We start from the raw sequence: 17,954 nt of genomic DNA, 5'->3' as shown, positions 1-17,954 counted from the left end.
TGAGAGCAAATGAATAATGGATCCACTGTACGCGCTTTGAGTATGCGCTCATAGAAAAGCGCTCTATAAATCTAATCCATCATTATTATTATTACTAGTATTAGTACTGTTACTATTACTAGTACTATTAATGTTACTAATACTGTTACTATTACCACCACTGTTACTGTTACTATTACTATCACTGTAACTTGTACTGTTACTGTTATTAGTACTAGTGCTGTCATTCCTACTGTTGCCATGACTACCATTCCTGCTGTGACGGGGGCCGGTAGACCGGTTCGGCCTCCGGACCGCAGTGGGGCGCTGGTCTTCCTGAACATCATTACCATCTGCGACTTGAACCCCCGGTCCAACAACAGCAGATGTCTGAGGTGCTTCCGGGTCAGTGTTCGCCGAGCTACGCTAGATCACGGAGCCCCGGTGCCGTTTAGTCCGGTTCTCCCCTCTCCGGTTCTGTGGGCCCGGTTCAAGGCCGGTGATGTGTGCGTCCACCGCTCTGCCGCCCTGCCTCGGCCTGCTGCTGCTCCTATGGGCAGCTCCGCCTCCGGCCTCCGCCTGGGATGCGGATCTGGAGCTGCTGGACCTGGTGGAGGAGATCCCGCAGACCTTCTACCAGTTCATGTCCCTGGACCAGGTCTGTGTGCACCCGGTTCACGGCGCAAAGTCTCCATGGCAACGGAGCAGCAGCCGCTTGCCGCTGCTAATGCTAACACCTGACTGCCACGCACGCACTGCTGCACGAAGCTAGTTAGCATCGAGTTAGCAACGTCAGGTGAATCACATAACCAGATAACTAGTCCAGTTCACAGGTTAACTGAACCGGATAACTAGTCCAGTTTACGTGACAAACGGACTTTGTTGCTGTCACTGATTAAACCGAATGTGTTCAAATGTAGTGAATTGAAGTTTGTGACTCTGTTAACTAGTCCTACTACTGCTAAACTACAGTCTTATGCTGCGTTTCCATTAAGTGGTACCACCTCGACTTGACTCGACCTTTTTGCGTTTCCATTACATTAAAGTACCTGGAATCTGATACCTGGTATTACTTTCTTAGTTCTTGCTTGGCTGAGTTTCCAAATCGGGTGAACAGATTCTAAAAGGTGACGTTTAAATGCTGCAGAACCTCTGATTGGTCAGATAGTTGTCTCTGTGTCGTCAGTGTGTGACACGCCATTTGAAAAACCCAGACTGTGAACTTGACCGTAAATATAGGGTTAGGTTGATCCGTGATGGCAGCCTCCAAAACTAGACCGAGGTCGGTCCAGGAGATTCAGACAGTTCTGTCCTTGGTGGACGATGAAGAGATTCAGCGTGAGGTTGACGGGACGACAGCCAACGAATGAGTTTATCAGCAACTCTCAGAGCAGATGTCATGGAAGTTACTCACAGCGTCGCTAAGACTACCAGGTGCTGTAAAGTCAGTAGTATCCTGTAATGGAAACAGTCTCCAGGAATAGGACCTGGTACCAGAGGTCCAGCTGTGTCCTGGTTTGTGTGTGTGTGTGTGTGTGTGTGTGTGTGTTCATGTGTGTGTGTTGTTTCAGGACGCCTCTGCTGCAGAGGTGAAGAAAGCCTACCGTCGACTGTCTCTGACTCTGCATCCAGATAAAAACAAAGATGAAAATGCTGAGACTCAGTTCAGACAGGTGACCCCCCTCCGTGAACCCATGACATTTAATACTAACCCAGTTCATACCATCACACTCCAGTTGTCCTCCATTTAACCCATGAATGAATAAATAACTGTGATGGTTTTCAGCTGGTGGCCATTTATGAAGTTCTGAAGGACGAGGAGAGACGGCGCAGGTGAGTGCCCCCTGTGTGTCCATCAGCTCAGCTAGACATGACATGGGTTTAAGGTGTGTGTGTGTGTGTGTGTGGTTTTACACACAACACACACTGCAAAAACCCTCACACAGTCTGTTGGATGACTTTAGTTTTGTCACCACATCGATTTAAATTAGATCAGATTAAATGGTTAGGGTTAGGAACAGGGTTAGGTTAGCTGAGCTGCCCATTCAATTTGTTCAGGTTGAAACCAGAACAGATGGACTGAACCAGCCCAAGTCAGGACACTGTAGGCACAAGGCATGATGGGTAATTGATTCCTCTGCCTCTCAGCCTGAGGGACGTGGCTTTGCATCTGGGTTTTGGTTGAGTTGAGTCCAGGCATTTGATTGGATGGATCGTGTGTTCCCACAGGTACGATGACATCCTGATCAATGGTCTCCCTGACTGGCGCCAGCCCGTCTACTACTACAGGCGTGTGAGGAAGATGTCCAATGCCGAGCTGTTCTTCCTCCTCTTCCTCATCCTCACCGTCGGACACTACGCTGTCATTTGGTCCATCTACCTGGAGAAACAGCTGGTGAGCAGCGCAGCGTTCTAGCAGCCAATCGGAGCACGGCAGAGTGGATCATGTGAGGTCGCCTCTTTGTGTTTTAGGATGAGCTGCTGAGTAAGAAGAAAAAAGAGAAGAAGAAGAAGATGAGCTCCAGACCTGCAGACGAGCTCCGATGCATCGGACAAGACCGGCCTGACAGGTTAGACTGTGTTGATTTTCCTTGGTTTTGTTGAATATTTGTTGTTTATTGACTGTTATCAGCTGATCAGAGTGCTCTGATGTTCCCTTTGCTTCCAGAGTCCAGGAGCGCCCTCAGTGGCAGGACATTCTCCCTCTAAAACTGAGCATCTGGCTGTACCTGTCCATCAAAAACCTGCCACAGACCATCCAGGTATGGTCCCTGTCCAGGATGGGAATGTCAGTGTCGGGCTGAGCGGCCATTTAGTTTCAGCAGGAGGGTTCGGGTTAGGAACAGGGTTAGGGTTCAGGTTAAGAACGGGGTTAGGGTTAGGAACAGGGTTAGGGTTAGGGTTAGGAACAGGGTTAGGGTTAGGAACAGGGTTCAGGTTTAGGGAATACCAAATACTATCATGTGTATGATCATCTGTGTTTTAAGTCCCCGTTGTCTGTTGTTGTGGGTTCAATGTTTTCCATGAATTCATGTGAGGTTTGGTGTAAAAACAGTGAGCCTGTGTGTTTCAGGAGGCCAAGCAGTACTATGAGGACTATCAGCAGCTGAAACGGCAGCAGAGAGAAGAAGCTGAAGCTGAACAGGAAGCTGCCACAAGTAAAGGCCTCCATTCCCCAGAAGAGTCAGCTGTGGGTTCAGCTCCTGACACGCTTTAACCCACTGTCCCCTCCCATTTATCAGGAGAGAAGAGGCCAAAGGTCAAGAAGCCCAAGGTGGAGTTCCCAGTTTACGAACCGTCAGCAGAGGACCTGAAGTACCGCAGTTACGACCAGACCACGTCCATCGAGGACATTGAAGACCAGATGGACGACTGGCTGCAGAACCCCAAGACCATCAAAAAGAAGGTCTGAGCGGTCTGGGGTCAGGGATCACTGCAGATATAGTACTATGATCAGTGCAGTGGAAGTACATGTGGACAAGTACTGCAGTAATCCTCACAGGACAGATACTGAAAACTACTGCAGTAATACTCAGAGGATACATACTTAAAAACTACTGCAGTAATACTCAGAGGATACATACTTAAAAACTACTGCAGTAATACTCAGAGGACACATACTTAAAAACTACTGCAGTAATACTCAGAGGATACATACTTAAAAACTACTGCAGTAATACTCAGAGGACACATGCTGAAAACTACTGCAGTAATAGTAGAACCTCTTGATGGCTTAAGTCATTGCTCATCTCCGTTGTCAAACGGTCTGTCATCTGTGTGTGTCAGTGCATCATGTGTCCTCAGGTGTGTTACCTGACCTCAGGTGTGTCTCTGTGAATCCAGGCTGCTGATTGGTCAGAGGAGGAGCTCAGCTTCCTCAGCAGGTTGATGGTTAAATTCCCTGGAGGGACTCCGGGTCGCTGGGAGAAGATTGCACATGAACTAGGACGATCAGTGAGCGATGTAAGTCTAGTACTGGTGTCACACCAGGTGTGGAACTAGTGATGAAAACATCCCCAGAACCCTCACCCTATCCACAGAACCCTGTCCACAGAACCCTAACTCTAACCACAGAACCCTAATCACAGAACCCTAACCACAGAACCCTCACTCTAACCACAGAACCCTAACCACAGAACCCTAACTATCGACAGAACCCTAACCACACAACCTTGACCACAGAACCTTAACTCTAACCGCAGAACCCTAACCACAGAACCCTAACCCTGACCCTGTAAATACTCAAAGGCCACAGTGAAGTGTGTCCATAGTTTTTGACTGTGTGATCCTGGATGGAGTTCAGTGAGTTCCGGGTCACAGGTTCCATAGTGAACATGGATCATGTATGACCAGCCTTTATGGTAGTTATTGATCTAAATGTAAACTGGTGGACCACCTGACTGTGTCCAACAGAGGGTTCTAACCCTCTGAGGTCAGTGCTGGGGACTGTTTGAGCAGAGGTGAGATGTGGATCTTGCTCTAGGTCAACTGATACTTGTTGAACCTTAGACCATCATTGAAGACTTCTGTCCCATCTTCAATTGAGTGTGTTCCATCATCACAGATTAAATGTGTTAATATTGACCAGATACATTAAAATGGGAACTTCAAGTCAGAGTTACTTTTCACCTGGGTCAAATGTGTCCACTCAAACCTTGTGTTTTGTGTCACAGGTGACGACTAAAGTGAAGCAGGTCAAAGACCATGTGATCCACTCCTCAGGTATGGAATGTCTTCAGCTTTGTGGGCTTTTACTTTTAGTGGTGGATTTGGACTGAGAGGAGGAACTGCAGAAGGAAAAGACAGACTCACACCTTCTAGTGCTGTTTTTACTCCGGTTTCAAATCTAAACTGACAGTTTTTGGAGTTCAGCTTGGCTATCAGAGCTGCATGTGGTGCCGTCATCTTTGTCCTCTACGGTCCTGTGGGACAGTTTCCTGAGTCTTTGTCCTCTACGGTCCTGTGGGACAGTTTCCTGAGTCTTTGTCCTCTACCGTCCTGTGGGACAGTTTCCTGAGTCTTTGTCCCCTACAGTCCTGTAGGACAGTCCACTCCTGTGTTTATTACAGTTAAACGTTCACATGTGTCTCTGTCTTCGGTCCAGTCTGATGATAGGAACAGTAATGGGTTGAATTCCTACAGCCTTTGACATGATTGATCCATTATTCATTCCTTCTGATGGTGTTAAACTACAGCCCTGGGGCAAGATGGCCCCTCCTACCACCCCCAAACATTCATACACTAGTGGGAGTGGCACTGGAGTGGGATTGGAACTGCCAACCATCTGGTTATTGGACGACCCACTGATCTGTGAAGTTCGAACAGTAAAGGTTCAGGTTCAAACATTTAGTGCAACCTCCCTTTGACTCTAACATGTTCTTCTGTGTTTGTGTTTGGTTCAAACAGTAAGCGGTTCATTCATTCACTGATGTTTCTACCAGGTTTGATTGGACTGGGCTCAGATGTTTAGACCTGCTGGTGCAGATACTGGACTGAATGTATGTGTTCTGGTTCAGGTCTGGTGAAGCTGTCGGAGCTGAAGGGCCATCCACTTCCTGTGAGGGCTCTTCCTTTTGACGATGCCATCAGTCAGAGGGGCGTGGCTTTTGAAGAACAGGAGGAAGAGGAGGAGGAGGAGGAAGAGGAAGTGGCTCCAGTTATCAGGAAGAGGAACAGGAAGTCGACTGCCACGACCGACGGAGGTGAGGTTAGGGTCAGAGGTCGGCGGCAGAGAGACTTTGACCCCACTGCACCGCTTGAAGATGAGAGGACAGAGCCTCAGGAAAGGGTGGAGCCGCAGAGTAGCATCTGGACTCAGAACCAACAGAAGCTCCTGGAACTAGCTCTGCAACAGTTTCCAAGAGGAACCACAGAGCGCTGGGACCGGATTGCCAAGGTGGTACCTGGGAAAACTAAGGTAAGACCTTCACTGCTTATTGATTCATTACAACCACCTGACACTGCACAAGTCTGTGCACAACACTCACTGGGTTTAAAGTGGGTCAGTTCATTCATTCATTCATTATCTGAACCGCTCAGTCTTCTGGAGGGTCGCAGGAGCTATGTTAATTACCAATAGGTAAAAGGCAGGGTCCGCCCTGGACACGTCACCAGGGCATCACTGGGCTAACCATGCAGATGAGCAACTATTCACACCTAGGGGTGATGTAAATCGGCCAGTTAACCTGTTAGTGCATGTCTTTGGATGATGGGAACCAGTCAAGAGAACCAACACAGAGAACATGCAAACTCCACCCAGAACCCACCACCTTCTAACTATGAGGCAAACTCCACCCAGAACCCACCACCTTCTAACTATGAGGCAAACTCCACCCAGAACCCACCACCTTCTAACTATGAGGCAAGAAGGATGAAGATGGTACTGAATGCTGCGCGGCCTGATGCTGAATTCCGCGCTGCCTGGTGCTGCCTGGCGCTCAGGTTAATTCACTAAAAGTTAAAGGAACTTGTTCCCCCATTGTGAGTGTGACTCTAACCTCCACATGAGTGAAGAGTGTTCAGAAGGTGGTGGAGGTGTACTAGACTTCTGTGTGTGTTTGGAGCTGATGTGTAGTGGGTGGGCTTTCATTTTTAAAGGTTTGTAGGGGATGGTATTTTACCTGATTCAGGCTCCAAATGGAAGAAAATCAAAAACTAGAACAGCTGTTGCTAGTGTAACTACTAATGACTAGAGCAAATACCCATAACTTAATGCTACTACTACTAATACAAGTACTACCAGTGTATATACCAGTACTGTAGCTGTTAGTACTAATACTGTAAACTGTACCATCAATGGAACTATATAGTAAACACTAATAATAATACTAATACTAATATAATAATAAACAACGTTCCATCTAAGTGTTCATGTTCGAACACACCAACTGTGTGAGCACCATCAGACGTGTGCACTGTGAAGTTACATGGTTTATTAAAAGACTAATTACACCAGTCATTTCCATTCAGTAGATTTTAATAAACTGATTTAGTCCACGAAGCTTCACAAACTTTCATTTGAGGGGGTAGGACGTTTGTCCTGGACTATTATATATTCTACATCTGTATAATACACCTAATGCAACAGTGATGATTTTTTGTATGAAGTGTTTGGTGTGGCAGTATGGATTTTGTCGTGGCGCTGCGCCACATCTAAACCTTACCAGCAGAAACACTGCAGTCAGGGTTTGTCTTCTTCTGACTTCTATGTTTGTTGGATAGCAACAGAATTCCCTCCACACAGCTCCACCTACTGTTTCAGGTCTGTAACACTTACTTGTACTCTGCCATGGGCCGCAGTACATGTTGCTGAACGCAACATCTGCGGGAAAGGTGTGAATGTATCCAAGTACAGTACAGGTTGGGGTATGCAGTGTGACAGCGCCCTAAAAAACAGCGGTTTTCCACATCACCTTTCCTTGTTTTGGAGCAGACATGCTGTCATCACTGTCTCTTCCTCTCTGCTCTAGTGCACGCGCTGCGCAGAGTAAACAGGTGATTTGATTGGTTCATCTAAGTCAAGCTACTGTGGTATTAACTGGAGTAGCAGCACCTGCTGTCTACAGCCACCACTGTCAGAAAAAATACTCTATGAAAATTATCCATTCTCAGGAATTTATCAGAGATTGGTCACGGGTCTGGACAGAACCATCAGTGGGTCTGGGTCTGGACCGAGGTCCGCCATTTGATGATGCCTGCCATAAACTATACTTTATACTATAAACTATATACTGTAGCCTATACTTTATACTATAAACTATACTATATACTTGGTCTAGGGTTAGTTAGGTACTACTAGGGTTAGATGGTTAGGGTTAGATGGGTTAGGTAGAACTAGAGTTAGATGGGTTAGGGTCGGTTTGGTCAGGGTTAGTTTGTGTAGGTAGAATTAGAGTTAGATGGGTTAGGTAGAGCTAGGGTTATGTAAGGTACAACTAGGGTTACATGGGTTAGGGTTAGATGGGTTTGGGTTAGTTAGGTTAGGTACAACTAGGGTTAGATGGATTTGGGTCGCTTTGGTCAGGGTTAGTTTGTGTAGGTAGAATTAGAGTTGGATGGATTTGTCTTTGGTTTCAGTTTTGTACATCACATCATCCTGACCGTTTGGAACTGCTAGTTTAGTTTTAGTTACTGTGAGAATCCGGGTTATTGATCATTTCATGATTTGTGATTAACTGATCAGCTGATGGTTATGTATTAACTGGTGTGTGTTTTTACTGATTAATTGTTGTGTGTTAATTTCCAGGAGGACTGTATGATTCGCTATAAGATGTTAGCGGAGCTCGTTCAGAAGAGGAAGCAGGCAAAGAGCTGATTAAGGTGCTGACCTTTGACCCCTGACGCCTGGACAGTGACCCCTGGACAGGTGGACTGTCAGTAGTGTCCAGTGTCTGCGTAGGTCAACTCGCCCCTGATTGGACTGGATGAGTTTTGTTTTCAATGTTTGTGTTTCACCTGTTCAGGTGTGTTTTTATAACTAATGTTGCGTTAAAGGGAGACCTGACCTCTGACCTCACAGCTTCATGTGCCTTAGCTCTGTTTAGCATGTTGTCAATCACATCTGTTCAACAGATCAATAAAACCTATTTATTACTCCTGTGCTTAGTTCTTTGCTCAGACCTACATCCAAGGAAGAGTGTACATTTTTATTCCGTCTGCCAAACCAGAGAAAATGTCTGAGTGATGAAAACATTTAACACCTGAATGAAGGTGTGAACACCTGAAGGTCTGAATGTCCTGAGATGAAAACGTGCACTTCTAAAGGGTTTCACTGAGGAGTGTGAGATCATTGAAATGTGACCCACCCTTGTCATTTGTATCATCATAGATTAAAATGATTCAAAACTCCATCAGTGCCCCCAGTGATGTGGACTTCATCCACTTCACCTATACAGTATGTGATGATGTAGAACAAAGTCTGGACCAGGACCCAGATGGGAAGGATCCTTCATGGATTCCTCTACATAAAACTAGGTCATTGGATTTTACTGGAAGATGGTTCCAAAGTCCAGGACCTTCTTAGAACTGAGTCTTTTAAAAATGCCTCTAAATAACAAAGAGCTAAAGCCAACTGAAAATAAAACCTCCAAGTAGAAGAGTCCCTTAGACTTCAGGTTTGACAGGTCAGGGTTCTTTACATCAGATTTACACTGGACACGGTGCAGCAGTGTGAGTTCATAGATAAAAGGCACATCCAAAGGAAAATACCAAAATAATCAGATTATAAGAGTAATATGAATATTATTAAAAGAAGGTACAGTGTCCAAAATTAAGCAACATCAATGTTTTTATTTGGATGTAAAAAAAAAAAAAAAAAAATGTAGTTTTTATTTGCAGATGTGGTCGTCAGCTTCATGTAGAGGTAGGTCATCTGCGCTTCCTAATCCCAGACCTGAATCTCTACACCAGACCTGAACCCTAACCCTATTCCTAACCCCAGACCTCAACCCCAACCCTGTTCCTAACCCCAGACCTCAACCCTAATCCCAACCCTGTTCCTAACCCCAGACCTGAACCTCAACTCCAACAATCCACAAACCTCCACCCTGTCTCTTACTGTGATTTCACTGCACTTATAAGTCTTTTGTCATGAGTTTTCATGTAAAACATGAACTGTACTGTGATTTTTCTTTCTGTTTTGTTCTTGCTGTACAATTCAGTGTGCAACAGAAAAACCTGTGAGTTCATCATTTGTGAATCCTTTCTCGGTGTCTGCAGTATGCACAAACATAAGGGTGTAATTCTCCAGATGACCACAGGCAGCAGCAGATGGTCTTCTCTGCCTCACTCCGCCGCCGGTTACGTGAGAAGAAGGATCTGCAGCACAATCCGTAGAAGAAGACAGACTGTCGTTCCTCCAGCGGATCTACACAACAGTCTGTCAGTTAGCAGTAGCATTAGCTGAAACCTTAGCTTCATTAGCTCGTTTTTACCGTGAAATCGTAAACGTCATACGTAACAGCCGCCGTAAGTACCCGCGCTGTTTGTTTGGTGTAGGTTTTAAAGTCACTGGTTGATGTAGAACACCGAAACACCCACGAACCTAACACAGGCTAAGCTACGATAAGCTAACGGTGACGTCAGATGACAAACCCACGTACGTCACTGCGGAAATGTAGACCAGGCCTAGACAGGGACTAGGTGTAGACCAGGCCTGGACCAGGACTAGGTGTAGACCAGGGCTAGACAGGGACCAGGTGTTGACCAGGTGTGGATGTAGACCAGGTGTAGACCTTCTGTGGACATAGTCCAGGTGTACACCAGGTGTGCTTGAGGTCCAGGTGTACACCAAGTGTGGACGTGGTCTAGGTGTAGACCAGGGCTGGACAGGGACCAGGTGTAAACCAGATGTGGATGTAGACGTAGACCAGGTGCACACCAAGTGTGGACATGGTCTAGGTGTAGACCAGGGCTAGACAGGGACCAGGTGTAAACCAGATGTGGATGTGAACCAGGTGTGGACGTGGACCAGGTGTAGATATAGACCAGGTGTGGATATGGACCAGATGTAGACCAAGTGTGGACGTGGACCAGGTGTAGATGTAGATCAGGTGTGGTCGAGGACAAGGTGTAGACCAGGTGTGGACGTGGTCCACTTCAGTCTCATCTGGATTGTTTTCTGAACATCCTCTTCAATGTTTTCATAGGTGCAATGGTCCTGTTGCCATGGCGACAATGCAGGTGACGCTGTCGGAGCGAATTGCGACGGCCCACTCGCTACTGCAGCGGGCGGAGCAGCTGAATCGTGGGGTGGAAGGTCACGGGAAGTTGTGCGCTAAACTCCGTGCCGAGCTGCGCTTCCTGCAGCGTGTCGAATCTGGAGAGCTCATCGTCAAAGAGTCGCACCTGCACAGCACCAACCTGACGCACCTGAGTGCCATTGTGGAGTCTGCGGAGAACCTGGAGGGCGTGGTCGCTTTGCTGCATGTCTTCACGTACCGCGATGTGGTTGGAAACCGGTGCACGCTGGTGGTCGACGTAGTTGGCAACAATGGACACACGTGGGTGAAGGCGGTTGGACGAAAGGCAGAGGCGCTGCACAACATATGGCAGGGGCGGGGCCAGTACGGAGACAAGAGCATTGTCAGGCAGGTGGGTTGAGGGGCGGGGCCAGTACAGAGACAAGAGCATCGTCAGGCAGGTGGGTTGAGGGGCAGGGCCAGGAGGTTGAGGGGCGGGGCCAGTACGGAGACAAGAGCGTCGTCAGGCAGGTGGGTTGAGGGGCAGGGCCAAGAGGTTGAGGGGCGGGACTAGTACGGAGCACTTGCAAGTTGTATTTCTACATATCAACTAATAAATACAGTTCTTCAAATTCCACTTTCCATAGAAACCCATCTTATGTGGGACATGGCGTCCTTTGTCAATCCAAACAAAATAAAAATCACATATCAATAGGCCTCGTCAACATGTCAGCGTCAGACAAAGGACTTTGTTCCCAGTGTTGAACCTTGACTGTGTTTCCAGTGTTGATTGTTGACTTTGTTCGTTTTGTTGATGTGCTGTTGAATTCTGGTTTGGTTTTGATGTGTCATGTGATGGTCCACAGGCTGAGGACTTCCTGCTCGCTGCTCGACAGACGCCTGTCGAATACACTGAGCCCCGTGTGGTCTTTGCCTTCTATAATGGTGTGTCCAGGCCCATGGCCGACACCCTGCACCACATGGGGGTGTCCATCCGTGGAGACATTGTGGCTGTCAACATAGTGGAGATGGACGAGGAGGAGCTGCAGGATGTCCCTGCCACCCAGAACCAAGGCTTGGTGGCAGAGGAGGAGGAGGATGAGGAAGAGGAAGAGGAGGAGGAGGAGGAGGAGAAGGAGGAGGAGCCTGAGTGTGGCCTGACACGGGTTGACCGCAGCAACGTGGTTGAAAGCCTTTCATTCCCGTTACAGGTAGAATCAAATAAGTGAACTCATCTAAATGTAACATGGAATTGTGGTCCATTAGTTTCAATGTTCTGTTGATCAAGGTCCATGGAGATAATTTAATTAAACTATCATTAGTATGTAAATATTTTCTGGAAATGGATAAAATCGTAAGTCTGAACTTACCTGATAAGCATTTTGGTGACAATAGTGTAAAGCCATATATGATGTGTCAGGAAACCCTAACCCTGTTCCTGTTCCTAACCCTGTTCCTAACCCTGGTCCTGTTCCTAACCCTGTTCCTAACCCAAACCCTGTTCCTGTCCCTAACCCTGTTCCTAACCCTGGTCCTGTTCCTAACCCTGTTCCTAACCCTAACCCTGTTCCTGTTCCTAACCCTGTTCCTGTCCCTAACCCTGTTCCTAACCCTGGTCCTGTTCCTAACCCTGTTCCTAACCCTAACCCTGTTCCTGTTCCTAACCCTGTTCCTGTCCCTAACCCTGTTCCTAACCCTGTTCCTAACCCTGTTCCTGTCCCTAACCCTGTTCCTAACCCTGGTCCTGTTCCTAACCCTAACCCTGTTCCTGTCCCTAACCCTGTTCCTAACCCTGGTGCTGTTCCTAACCCTGGTCCTGTTCCTAACCCTAACCTGAGCTGTTGTCTTCTTCCAGGTGAAGGTGGACGAGTGTCGTCGTGTCAACCTGGACATCACCACACTCATCACATACGTGTCATCTCTGAGTCACGGCCGCTGTCACCTGACGTTCCGTGAGCCGGTTCTGACGGAGCAGGCGGCTCAGGAGCGCCGCGAGGCCGTGCTACCGCGACTTGACGCCTTCATGGAGGGGAAGGAGCTGTTCGCCTGTCGCGCTGCCGTCACCGACTTCCAGGTGATCCTGGACACGCTGGGCGGAGCTGGAGAGAAGGAGCGCGCTCAGAAGCTGCTGTCACATGTGCAGGTGAGGGGCGGCGTCAGCGTTGATCCATCCACCTGGTTTCTGGTCCATTTGTCAGATGTCACGACGCTTTGGTCAACAAGCAGTCATTGGTGATTGTTCGGTTTATGTGTTCAGGTGGTGGATGATCGACCGTCGGAGCGGACTCTCCGTCTCACTCCGAGTACGAAGGTGAACCGCCGCTCGCTGCTGATCTTTGGCACCGGGGACTCGTTGCGTGCTGTTACCATGACGGCCAACAGCCGCTTCGTCAGGGCGGCGGCCAATCAGGGTGTCCGATACAGCGTGTTCATTCATCAGCCAAGGGCTCTTACAGAAGGCAAAGAGTGGAGGGCCACGCCCATCTGACGACTGCAGGGGCTGCTGGGAATCTGACTCGCATCATATTCAAAGTGTAAATAATCAATAAAGCACCTGGTGACTGGAGCTGCTCTGTGATTGGTTACAACAGGCCACACCTTTCACATTAAAGCTGACCGATTAACAGTGAAGGGAAGGAACACAATCCAAATACTTCACTCCAGTACTACACTACAGGTACTACACTAGATGTACTACACTAGATGTACTACACTAGAGGTACCAGACTAGAGGTACCACAATAGAGGTACTACACTAGAGGTACCACAATAGAGGTACTACACTAGAGGTACCAGACTAGATGTACTACACTAGAGGTACTACACTGGAGGTACTACACTAGATGTACCACAATAGAGGTACTACACTAGATGTGCTACACTAGAGGTACCAGACAAGATGTACTACACTAGAGGTACTACACTGGAGGTACTACACTAGATGTACCACAATAGAGGTACTACACTAGATGTACTACACTAGAGGTACAACATTGGAGGTACTACACTAGCTGTACCACACTAGAGGTACTAAACTTGAGGTACTAAACTAGAGGTACTACAGTAGAGGTACTACCCAAGAGGTACCACACATGTACTGGAGCACTTTAACTTTTACTGCTTACATTTAACACACATCTGCATTTGCTTCTGACAGTTTCAAAGCAGGGTTTGGTTTCAGTGTATTTTATTATAATTGATTATTTTGTGTAATTAACAGACTGGTTTTCACCTTGGATGAAACATTAAGGGTTCTTCTACCTTTACCAAAGAATATGTTTGTCGACTGGAGGAGAAGATGCGGGAACCTCAGTATAAAAATAAACTATTAAAATTTTACCAAAGTCAATTAAACATGTCAACTAAAGATAAATATTTACTTCGGTTATGGAGACATTGTGTTAATGTTCAGAGGGTTTTACAGTAAAAGTACTCATACTGCAAGTGTACAAATACTCAAACCTTAACGATACTAAAGTGCGCTTGTTTTCATCTAAAGTACACGTTTTCATCTAAAGTACACGTGTTTTCATCTGAAGTACATGTTTTCATCAAAATTACATGTGTTTTCATCTAAAGTACACGTTTTCATCTAAATTACATGTGTTTTCATCTAAAGTACACGTGTTTTTATCAAAAGTACACGTTTTCATCTAAAGTACACGTGTTTTCATCTGAAATACATGTTTTCATCAAAATTACATGTGTTTTCATCTAAAGTACACGTTTTCATCTAAAGTACATGTGTTTTCATCTAAAGTACACATGTTTTTATCAAAAGTACACGTTTTCATCTAAAGTACACGTGTTTTCATCAAAAGTACACGTTTTCATCTAAAGTACACGTGTTTTCATCAAAAATACACGTTTTCATCTAAAGTACACGTGTTTTCATCTAAAGTACACGTTTTCATCTAAAGTACACGTGTTTTCATCTGAAGTTTGGTGGGTTAATTCTGATCAGGTTGTTTTAATGTTTCAACTCATTTTAATGACAATATATTTAAATGTCTTTGATTACATGCGAAAATATAAAGATGTTTTGACTCCATTCATCTGCTCATATTTATTCAGGTATACTTAAGAAGCAGTAGAATATTGTGTTTCTATCAATAGAGCGGACTGGAGGTGACTTAAACCAGTCTGACCGGCTTTTCTGCTCCGTCTGTTGGTGCTTTCATTGTGAAAAGCTGGAAGTTGTATCATGTGTAAATGAACGGAGCCTGTGTGTTAGCTGTTAGCCTGTTAGCATCCCTGAACTAACACTTTCTGTAGGTGTTTTGGTAACATGCCTAGGGTTGGCCCAGATGCGGAGCTGCGGACTTTGACCGAGGTGACACCGGAACTCTAACCTATAACAACTCAAAATGAGAAAAAACACAATTCCCCGCCAGCCGGTCGGCGACTAACTACTGCTACCATCTACTTCAGTTCAGTTAGCTCAGTTAGCTAGCAGCTGCTAAGAGGAACGCTCATCTACCTCAGTTCAGTTAGCTAGCAGCTGCTAAGAGGAACGCTCATCTACCTCAGTTCAGTTAGCTAGCAGCTGCTAAGAGGAACGCTCATCTACCTCAGTTCAGTTAGCTAGCAGCTGCTAACAGGAACGCCCATGTACCTCAGTTCAGTTAGCTAGCAGCTGCTAACAGGAACGCCCATGTACCTCAGTTCATGGATTTAGTTCAGCTAAGTTTAGCTTAGTGCTAAGAACAACAACAGTATAACTATTTGTGATCTGGTTTCGAGTCATTCATTTAACAAAATACAGGATAGTTTCTTAAAACATTAACTGGTGCACAGTTCTGCAATCCGAACTCTTTCACTGTTCATTTGTATTTATTCTTTAACTTCTTGTGTGTTAATTTGCTGATACTGTTCTCTTTTGTGTCATTCTTCATAGTTGTGATCTTTGCAGGTGTCTCTTACACTGACAATATCCATACATCGTGGTTTTTTTTGGTCATACTGTGTCTTTTTTTAATTCATACATTGTCTGTTGTTCTGGTTGGGGTTTCTAGCAGGATTGTACGTTACAGGTCAACTATTAATCCACAGGGGAAGTTCCGCTTCCTTCAGCTTTCCTTCAGTGTCCAGCTCTGCTTTGTTACTAGAATACGTTTGGATGTGACAGGACTCAATTGTACTTTGTCCATTGTGTACAAGTATGTCCACCAAAGGTACAGATACCAGACCGGATCCCATTGGAACCCCAGCGCTGATCATCTCAGAGACACGGTTCCCCAGCTTGACAAACTGTTGTATTCCTGTCAGGTGGTCAGTGATCCAGGAAACCACACCCACTCAGCTGGTCTCTGAGTATGGAGGGATGGATTGTGTCAAATACTCATAACCCCCAGACTTACCCAGATGAGAGTAGGCTCAGTGGAGCTTGTAGAGGACAGTGTCTTTGGACGTGGGGTCTGAGAAGCAGCTGCTCCAGGGTCTTGGTGATGACCTTAGGACCACAGGACTGTAGTGGGTTAGCTCAGCTGGACGCCCTACCTTGGTTCCTGGTATAAGTTATGATGTTCTGCACAGAGCTGGAACCCTCCCCACTGTAGACTCAGGTGGATCTGTGGACGGACACCATGTGGACCAGCTGCTTTCCCAGGACTCTGCAGGTCCAGCCTCAGCCTCTGCAGGGGTCCAGCAGTGGTAGTGGATGGAGGTACCATCCAAAGGGTTAGGGTTAGGGAGGGAGCTGCTGGAGTGGGTTAGGGTTAGGAAGGAGCTGCTGCTGGAGTGGGTGTGGCTGTCACAGTCGTGACAGTGTCCACCCTGTTGTAGAACTGGTGGAGTTCATTGGTTTTATTGTATCCAGTGATCGTTTGAAGTCCCGCCCACTCCTCTGATGTCGTTGAGCTGCACTTTCCCTTTTGTAGTCGTTGTTTACCTCAGTCTCTTCAGCTCATGTTTTTCTTTCTCTGTCAACATTTTTAAAGGTTTGGGATTGTTTTATAATTACTGGTCCTCCAGGGTTACTGAGTCCAGGTAACCCTAACCTAGGGTCCAGGTCCATAATAATCATAGTAATAATAATAATAATAATAATAATAATAATAATAATAATAATGATAATAATAATAATAATAATAATGATAATAATAATAATAATACAAAGAGTAGTAGTAATAATAATAATAATAATAATAATAATAATACAAAGAGTAATAATAATAATAATAATAGAATACAATATATCTTTATTGTCATTGTACATTGTACAACAAAATAATAATAATATTGACATAGTAGTATCAGTAGTAAGTAATAAAACTATCTTATAGCCATATGAAGTAGAACTGTCATATGTGAGCCAGTACAGATGGGAGACAAACCAACATTTTGGTTGTTTTGCTCTGCCAGCATGAAAGACGCTTGATTGACTATATGGTTTCTATACAATAACAAAGAATTGAATTGAGGGTGAAGTCAAGAGAAGGTTAACATTTGGGTAAAAAAATTGAATGACAATCTACACCAAACTTATATTTTTGGGTAGGTAATTACTTATATTTTCAGGAAAATGTATTCTGAAATAAGAAAAAATTTCAAAAAGAACTTTGAGTAGTTTAGTGAGTGTGAATGTTTGTTCAGTGACCCAGTTTAGTGCCATCATTCTGGGTTCATTTTATAAACTCTATAAATAAACTACATTTATACAAATACATTGATATTTGACAATTATATTATTTATGTCATATTCTAAACACACTGTTTAAAATTAATAAATGCATATATCTGTGAAATACATCTGAATATAATGTTAATATTATTTGTATGTTGTAAATATTGTAAATAAATGTATATGATATTGATAATTGAAATAAAAAAATATTTAATTTGATATTGAATTTTGTTGTCCATCTGTGACGCTGACATTTGTCTAAACTTTTTCTATTTAGGTTTGATCCCATATTTTTTTCCTCTATAACTAATTATTGGGTTGTAAAATAGAGGGTTTAAGGTTTACACTGAACACAATTGAGGCTGAAAATGTCAGAGGAACTTCACTGTGGAGAACTTTGGAATTCTGGAAAAAAAATAGATGTAAATTTTTTGTCCATCTGTGACGCAGTGTTTTTAGATATTTTTCATTTAAAAATGTTTTAAACTAAATGTTGCCTTTTGAGTCTGTTTCAGATGGCATTTAGACCTTTACAATTATGTGGAATATTTGTGTTAAACTGGTCTGGTTCAACAGTTATGGATCAAGCAGGAGTGGGTGGTCCATCACCCTTGACCCCGCCCACGAATGGAATCGAATTGGCAGTGGTCAATGAACGTCCTGCATTCTTG

The 17,954-nt window shown here is 45.1% G+C and overlaps 3 protein-coding genes across 3 annotated transcripts in view; 2 read left to right on the top strand and 1 right to left on the bottom strand.

Moving 5' to 3' along the window:
• LOC115437227 (inositol monophosphatase 1-like) overlaps positions 1–17,954 on the bottom strand; it is a 194,014-nt gene that overhangs the window by 146,230 nt on the left and 29,830 nt on the right. The gene's annotated exons all lie outside the window — the stretch shown is intronic.
• LOC115437200 (dnaJ homolog subfamily C member 1-like) lies at positions 362–8,571 on the top strand. Its single transcript, XM_030160404.1, has 12 exons — positions 362–637; positions 1,551–1,652; positions 1,766–1,812; positions 2,209–2,374; positions 2,452–2,549; positions 2,648–2,741; positions 3,053–3,137; positions 3,222–3,385; positions 3,823–3,942; positions 4,653–4,701; positions 5,496–5,896; positions 8,225–8,571. Exons 1-12 carry the CDS (start codon positions 482–484, stop codon positions 8,291–8,293), a joined length of 1,551 nt encoding a protein of 516 aa, XP_030016264.1. The 5' UTR covers positions 362–481; the 3' UTR covers positions 8,294–8,571.
• On the top strand, positions 9,328–14,709 carry c17h7orf25 (chromosome 17 C7orf25 homolog). The gene is made up of 7 exons (XM_030160421.1): positions 9,328–9,945; positions 10,626–11,070; positions 11,525–11,869; positions 12,514–12,801; positions 12,916–13,643; positions 13,700–14,135; positions 14,579–14,709. The coding sequence occupies exons 2-5, from the start codon at positions 10,645–10,647 to the stop codon at positions 13,144–13,146; spliced, it is 1,290 nt and encodes a 429-aa protein (XP_030016281.1). The 5' UTR covers positions 9,328–9,945; positions 10,626–10,644; the 3' UTR covers positions 13,147–13,643; positions 13,700–14,135; positions 14,579–14,709.

The sequence above is a fragment of the Sphaeramia orbicularis genome, chromosome 17 (genome assembly GCF_902148855.1).
Source record: "Sphaeramia orbicularis chromosome 17, fSphaOr1.1, whole genome shotgun sequence".
NCBI classification, from domain to species: domain Eukaryota; kingdom Metazoa; phylum Chordata; class Actinopteri; order Kurtiformes; family Apogonidae; genus Sphaeramia; species Sphaeramia orbicularis.
This window is presented reverse-complemented; position numbering and strand designations above follow the sequence as displayed.

Bases quoted from the DNA above. Each gene is read 5' to 3' on its own strand.
- LOC115437200 (XM_030160404.1), top strand. From the start codon at position 482: ATGTGTGCGTCCACCGCTCTGCCGCCCTGCCTCGGCCTGCTGCTGCTC. The intron at 2,550-2,647 runs GTTAGACTGTGT...CTTTGCTTCCAG, and splicing joins GGACAAGACCGGCCTGACAG to AGTCCAGGAGCGCCCTCAGT. The intron at 4,702-5,495 runs GTATGGAATGTC...GTTCTGGTTCAG, and splicing joins CCATGTGATCCACTCCTCAG to GTCTGGTGAAGCTGTCGGAG.
- c17h7orf25 (XM_030160421.1), top strand. From the start codon at position 10,645: ATGGCGACAATGCAGGTGACGCTGTCGGAGCGAATTGCGACGGCCCAC. The intron at 11,071-11,524 runs GTGGGTTGAGGG...GATGGTCCACAG, and splicing joins ACAAGAGCATTGTCAGGCAG to GCTGAGGACTTCCTGCTCGC. The intron at 11,870-12,513 runs GTAGAATCAAAT...GTCTTCTTCCAG, and splicing joins GCCTTTCATTCCCGTTACAG to GTGAAGGTGGACGAGTGTCG.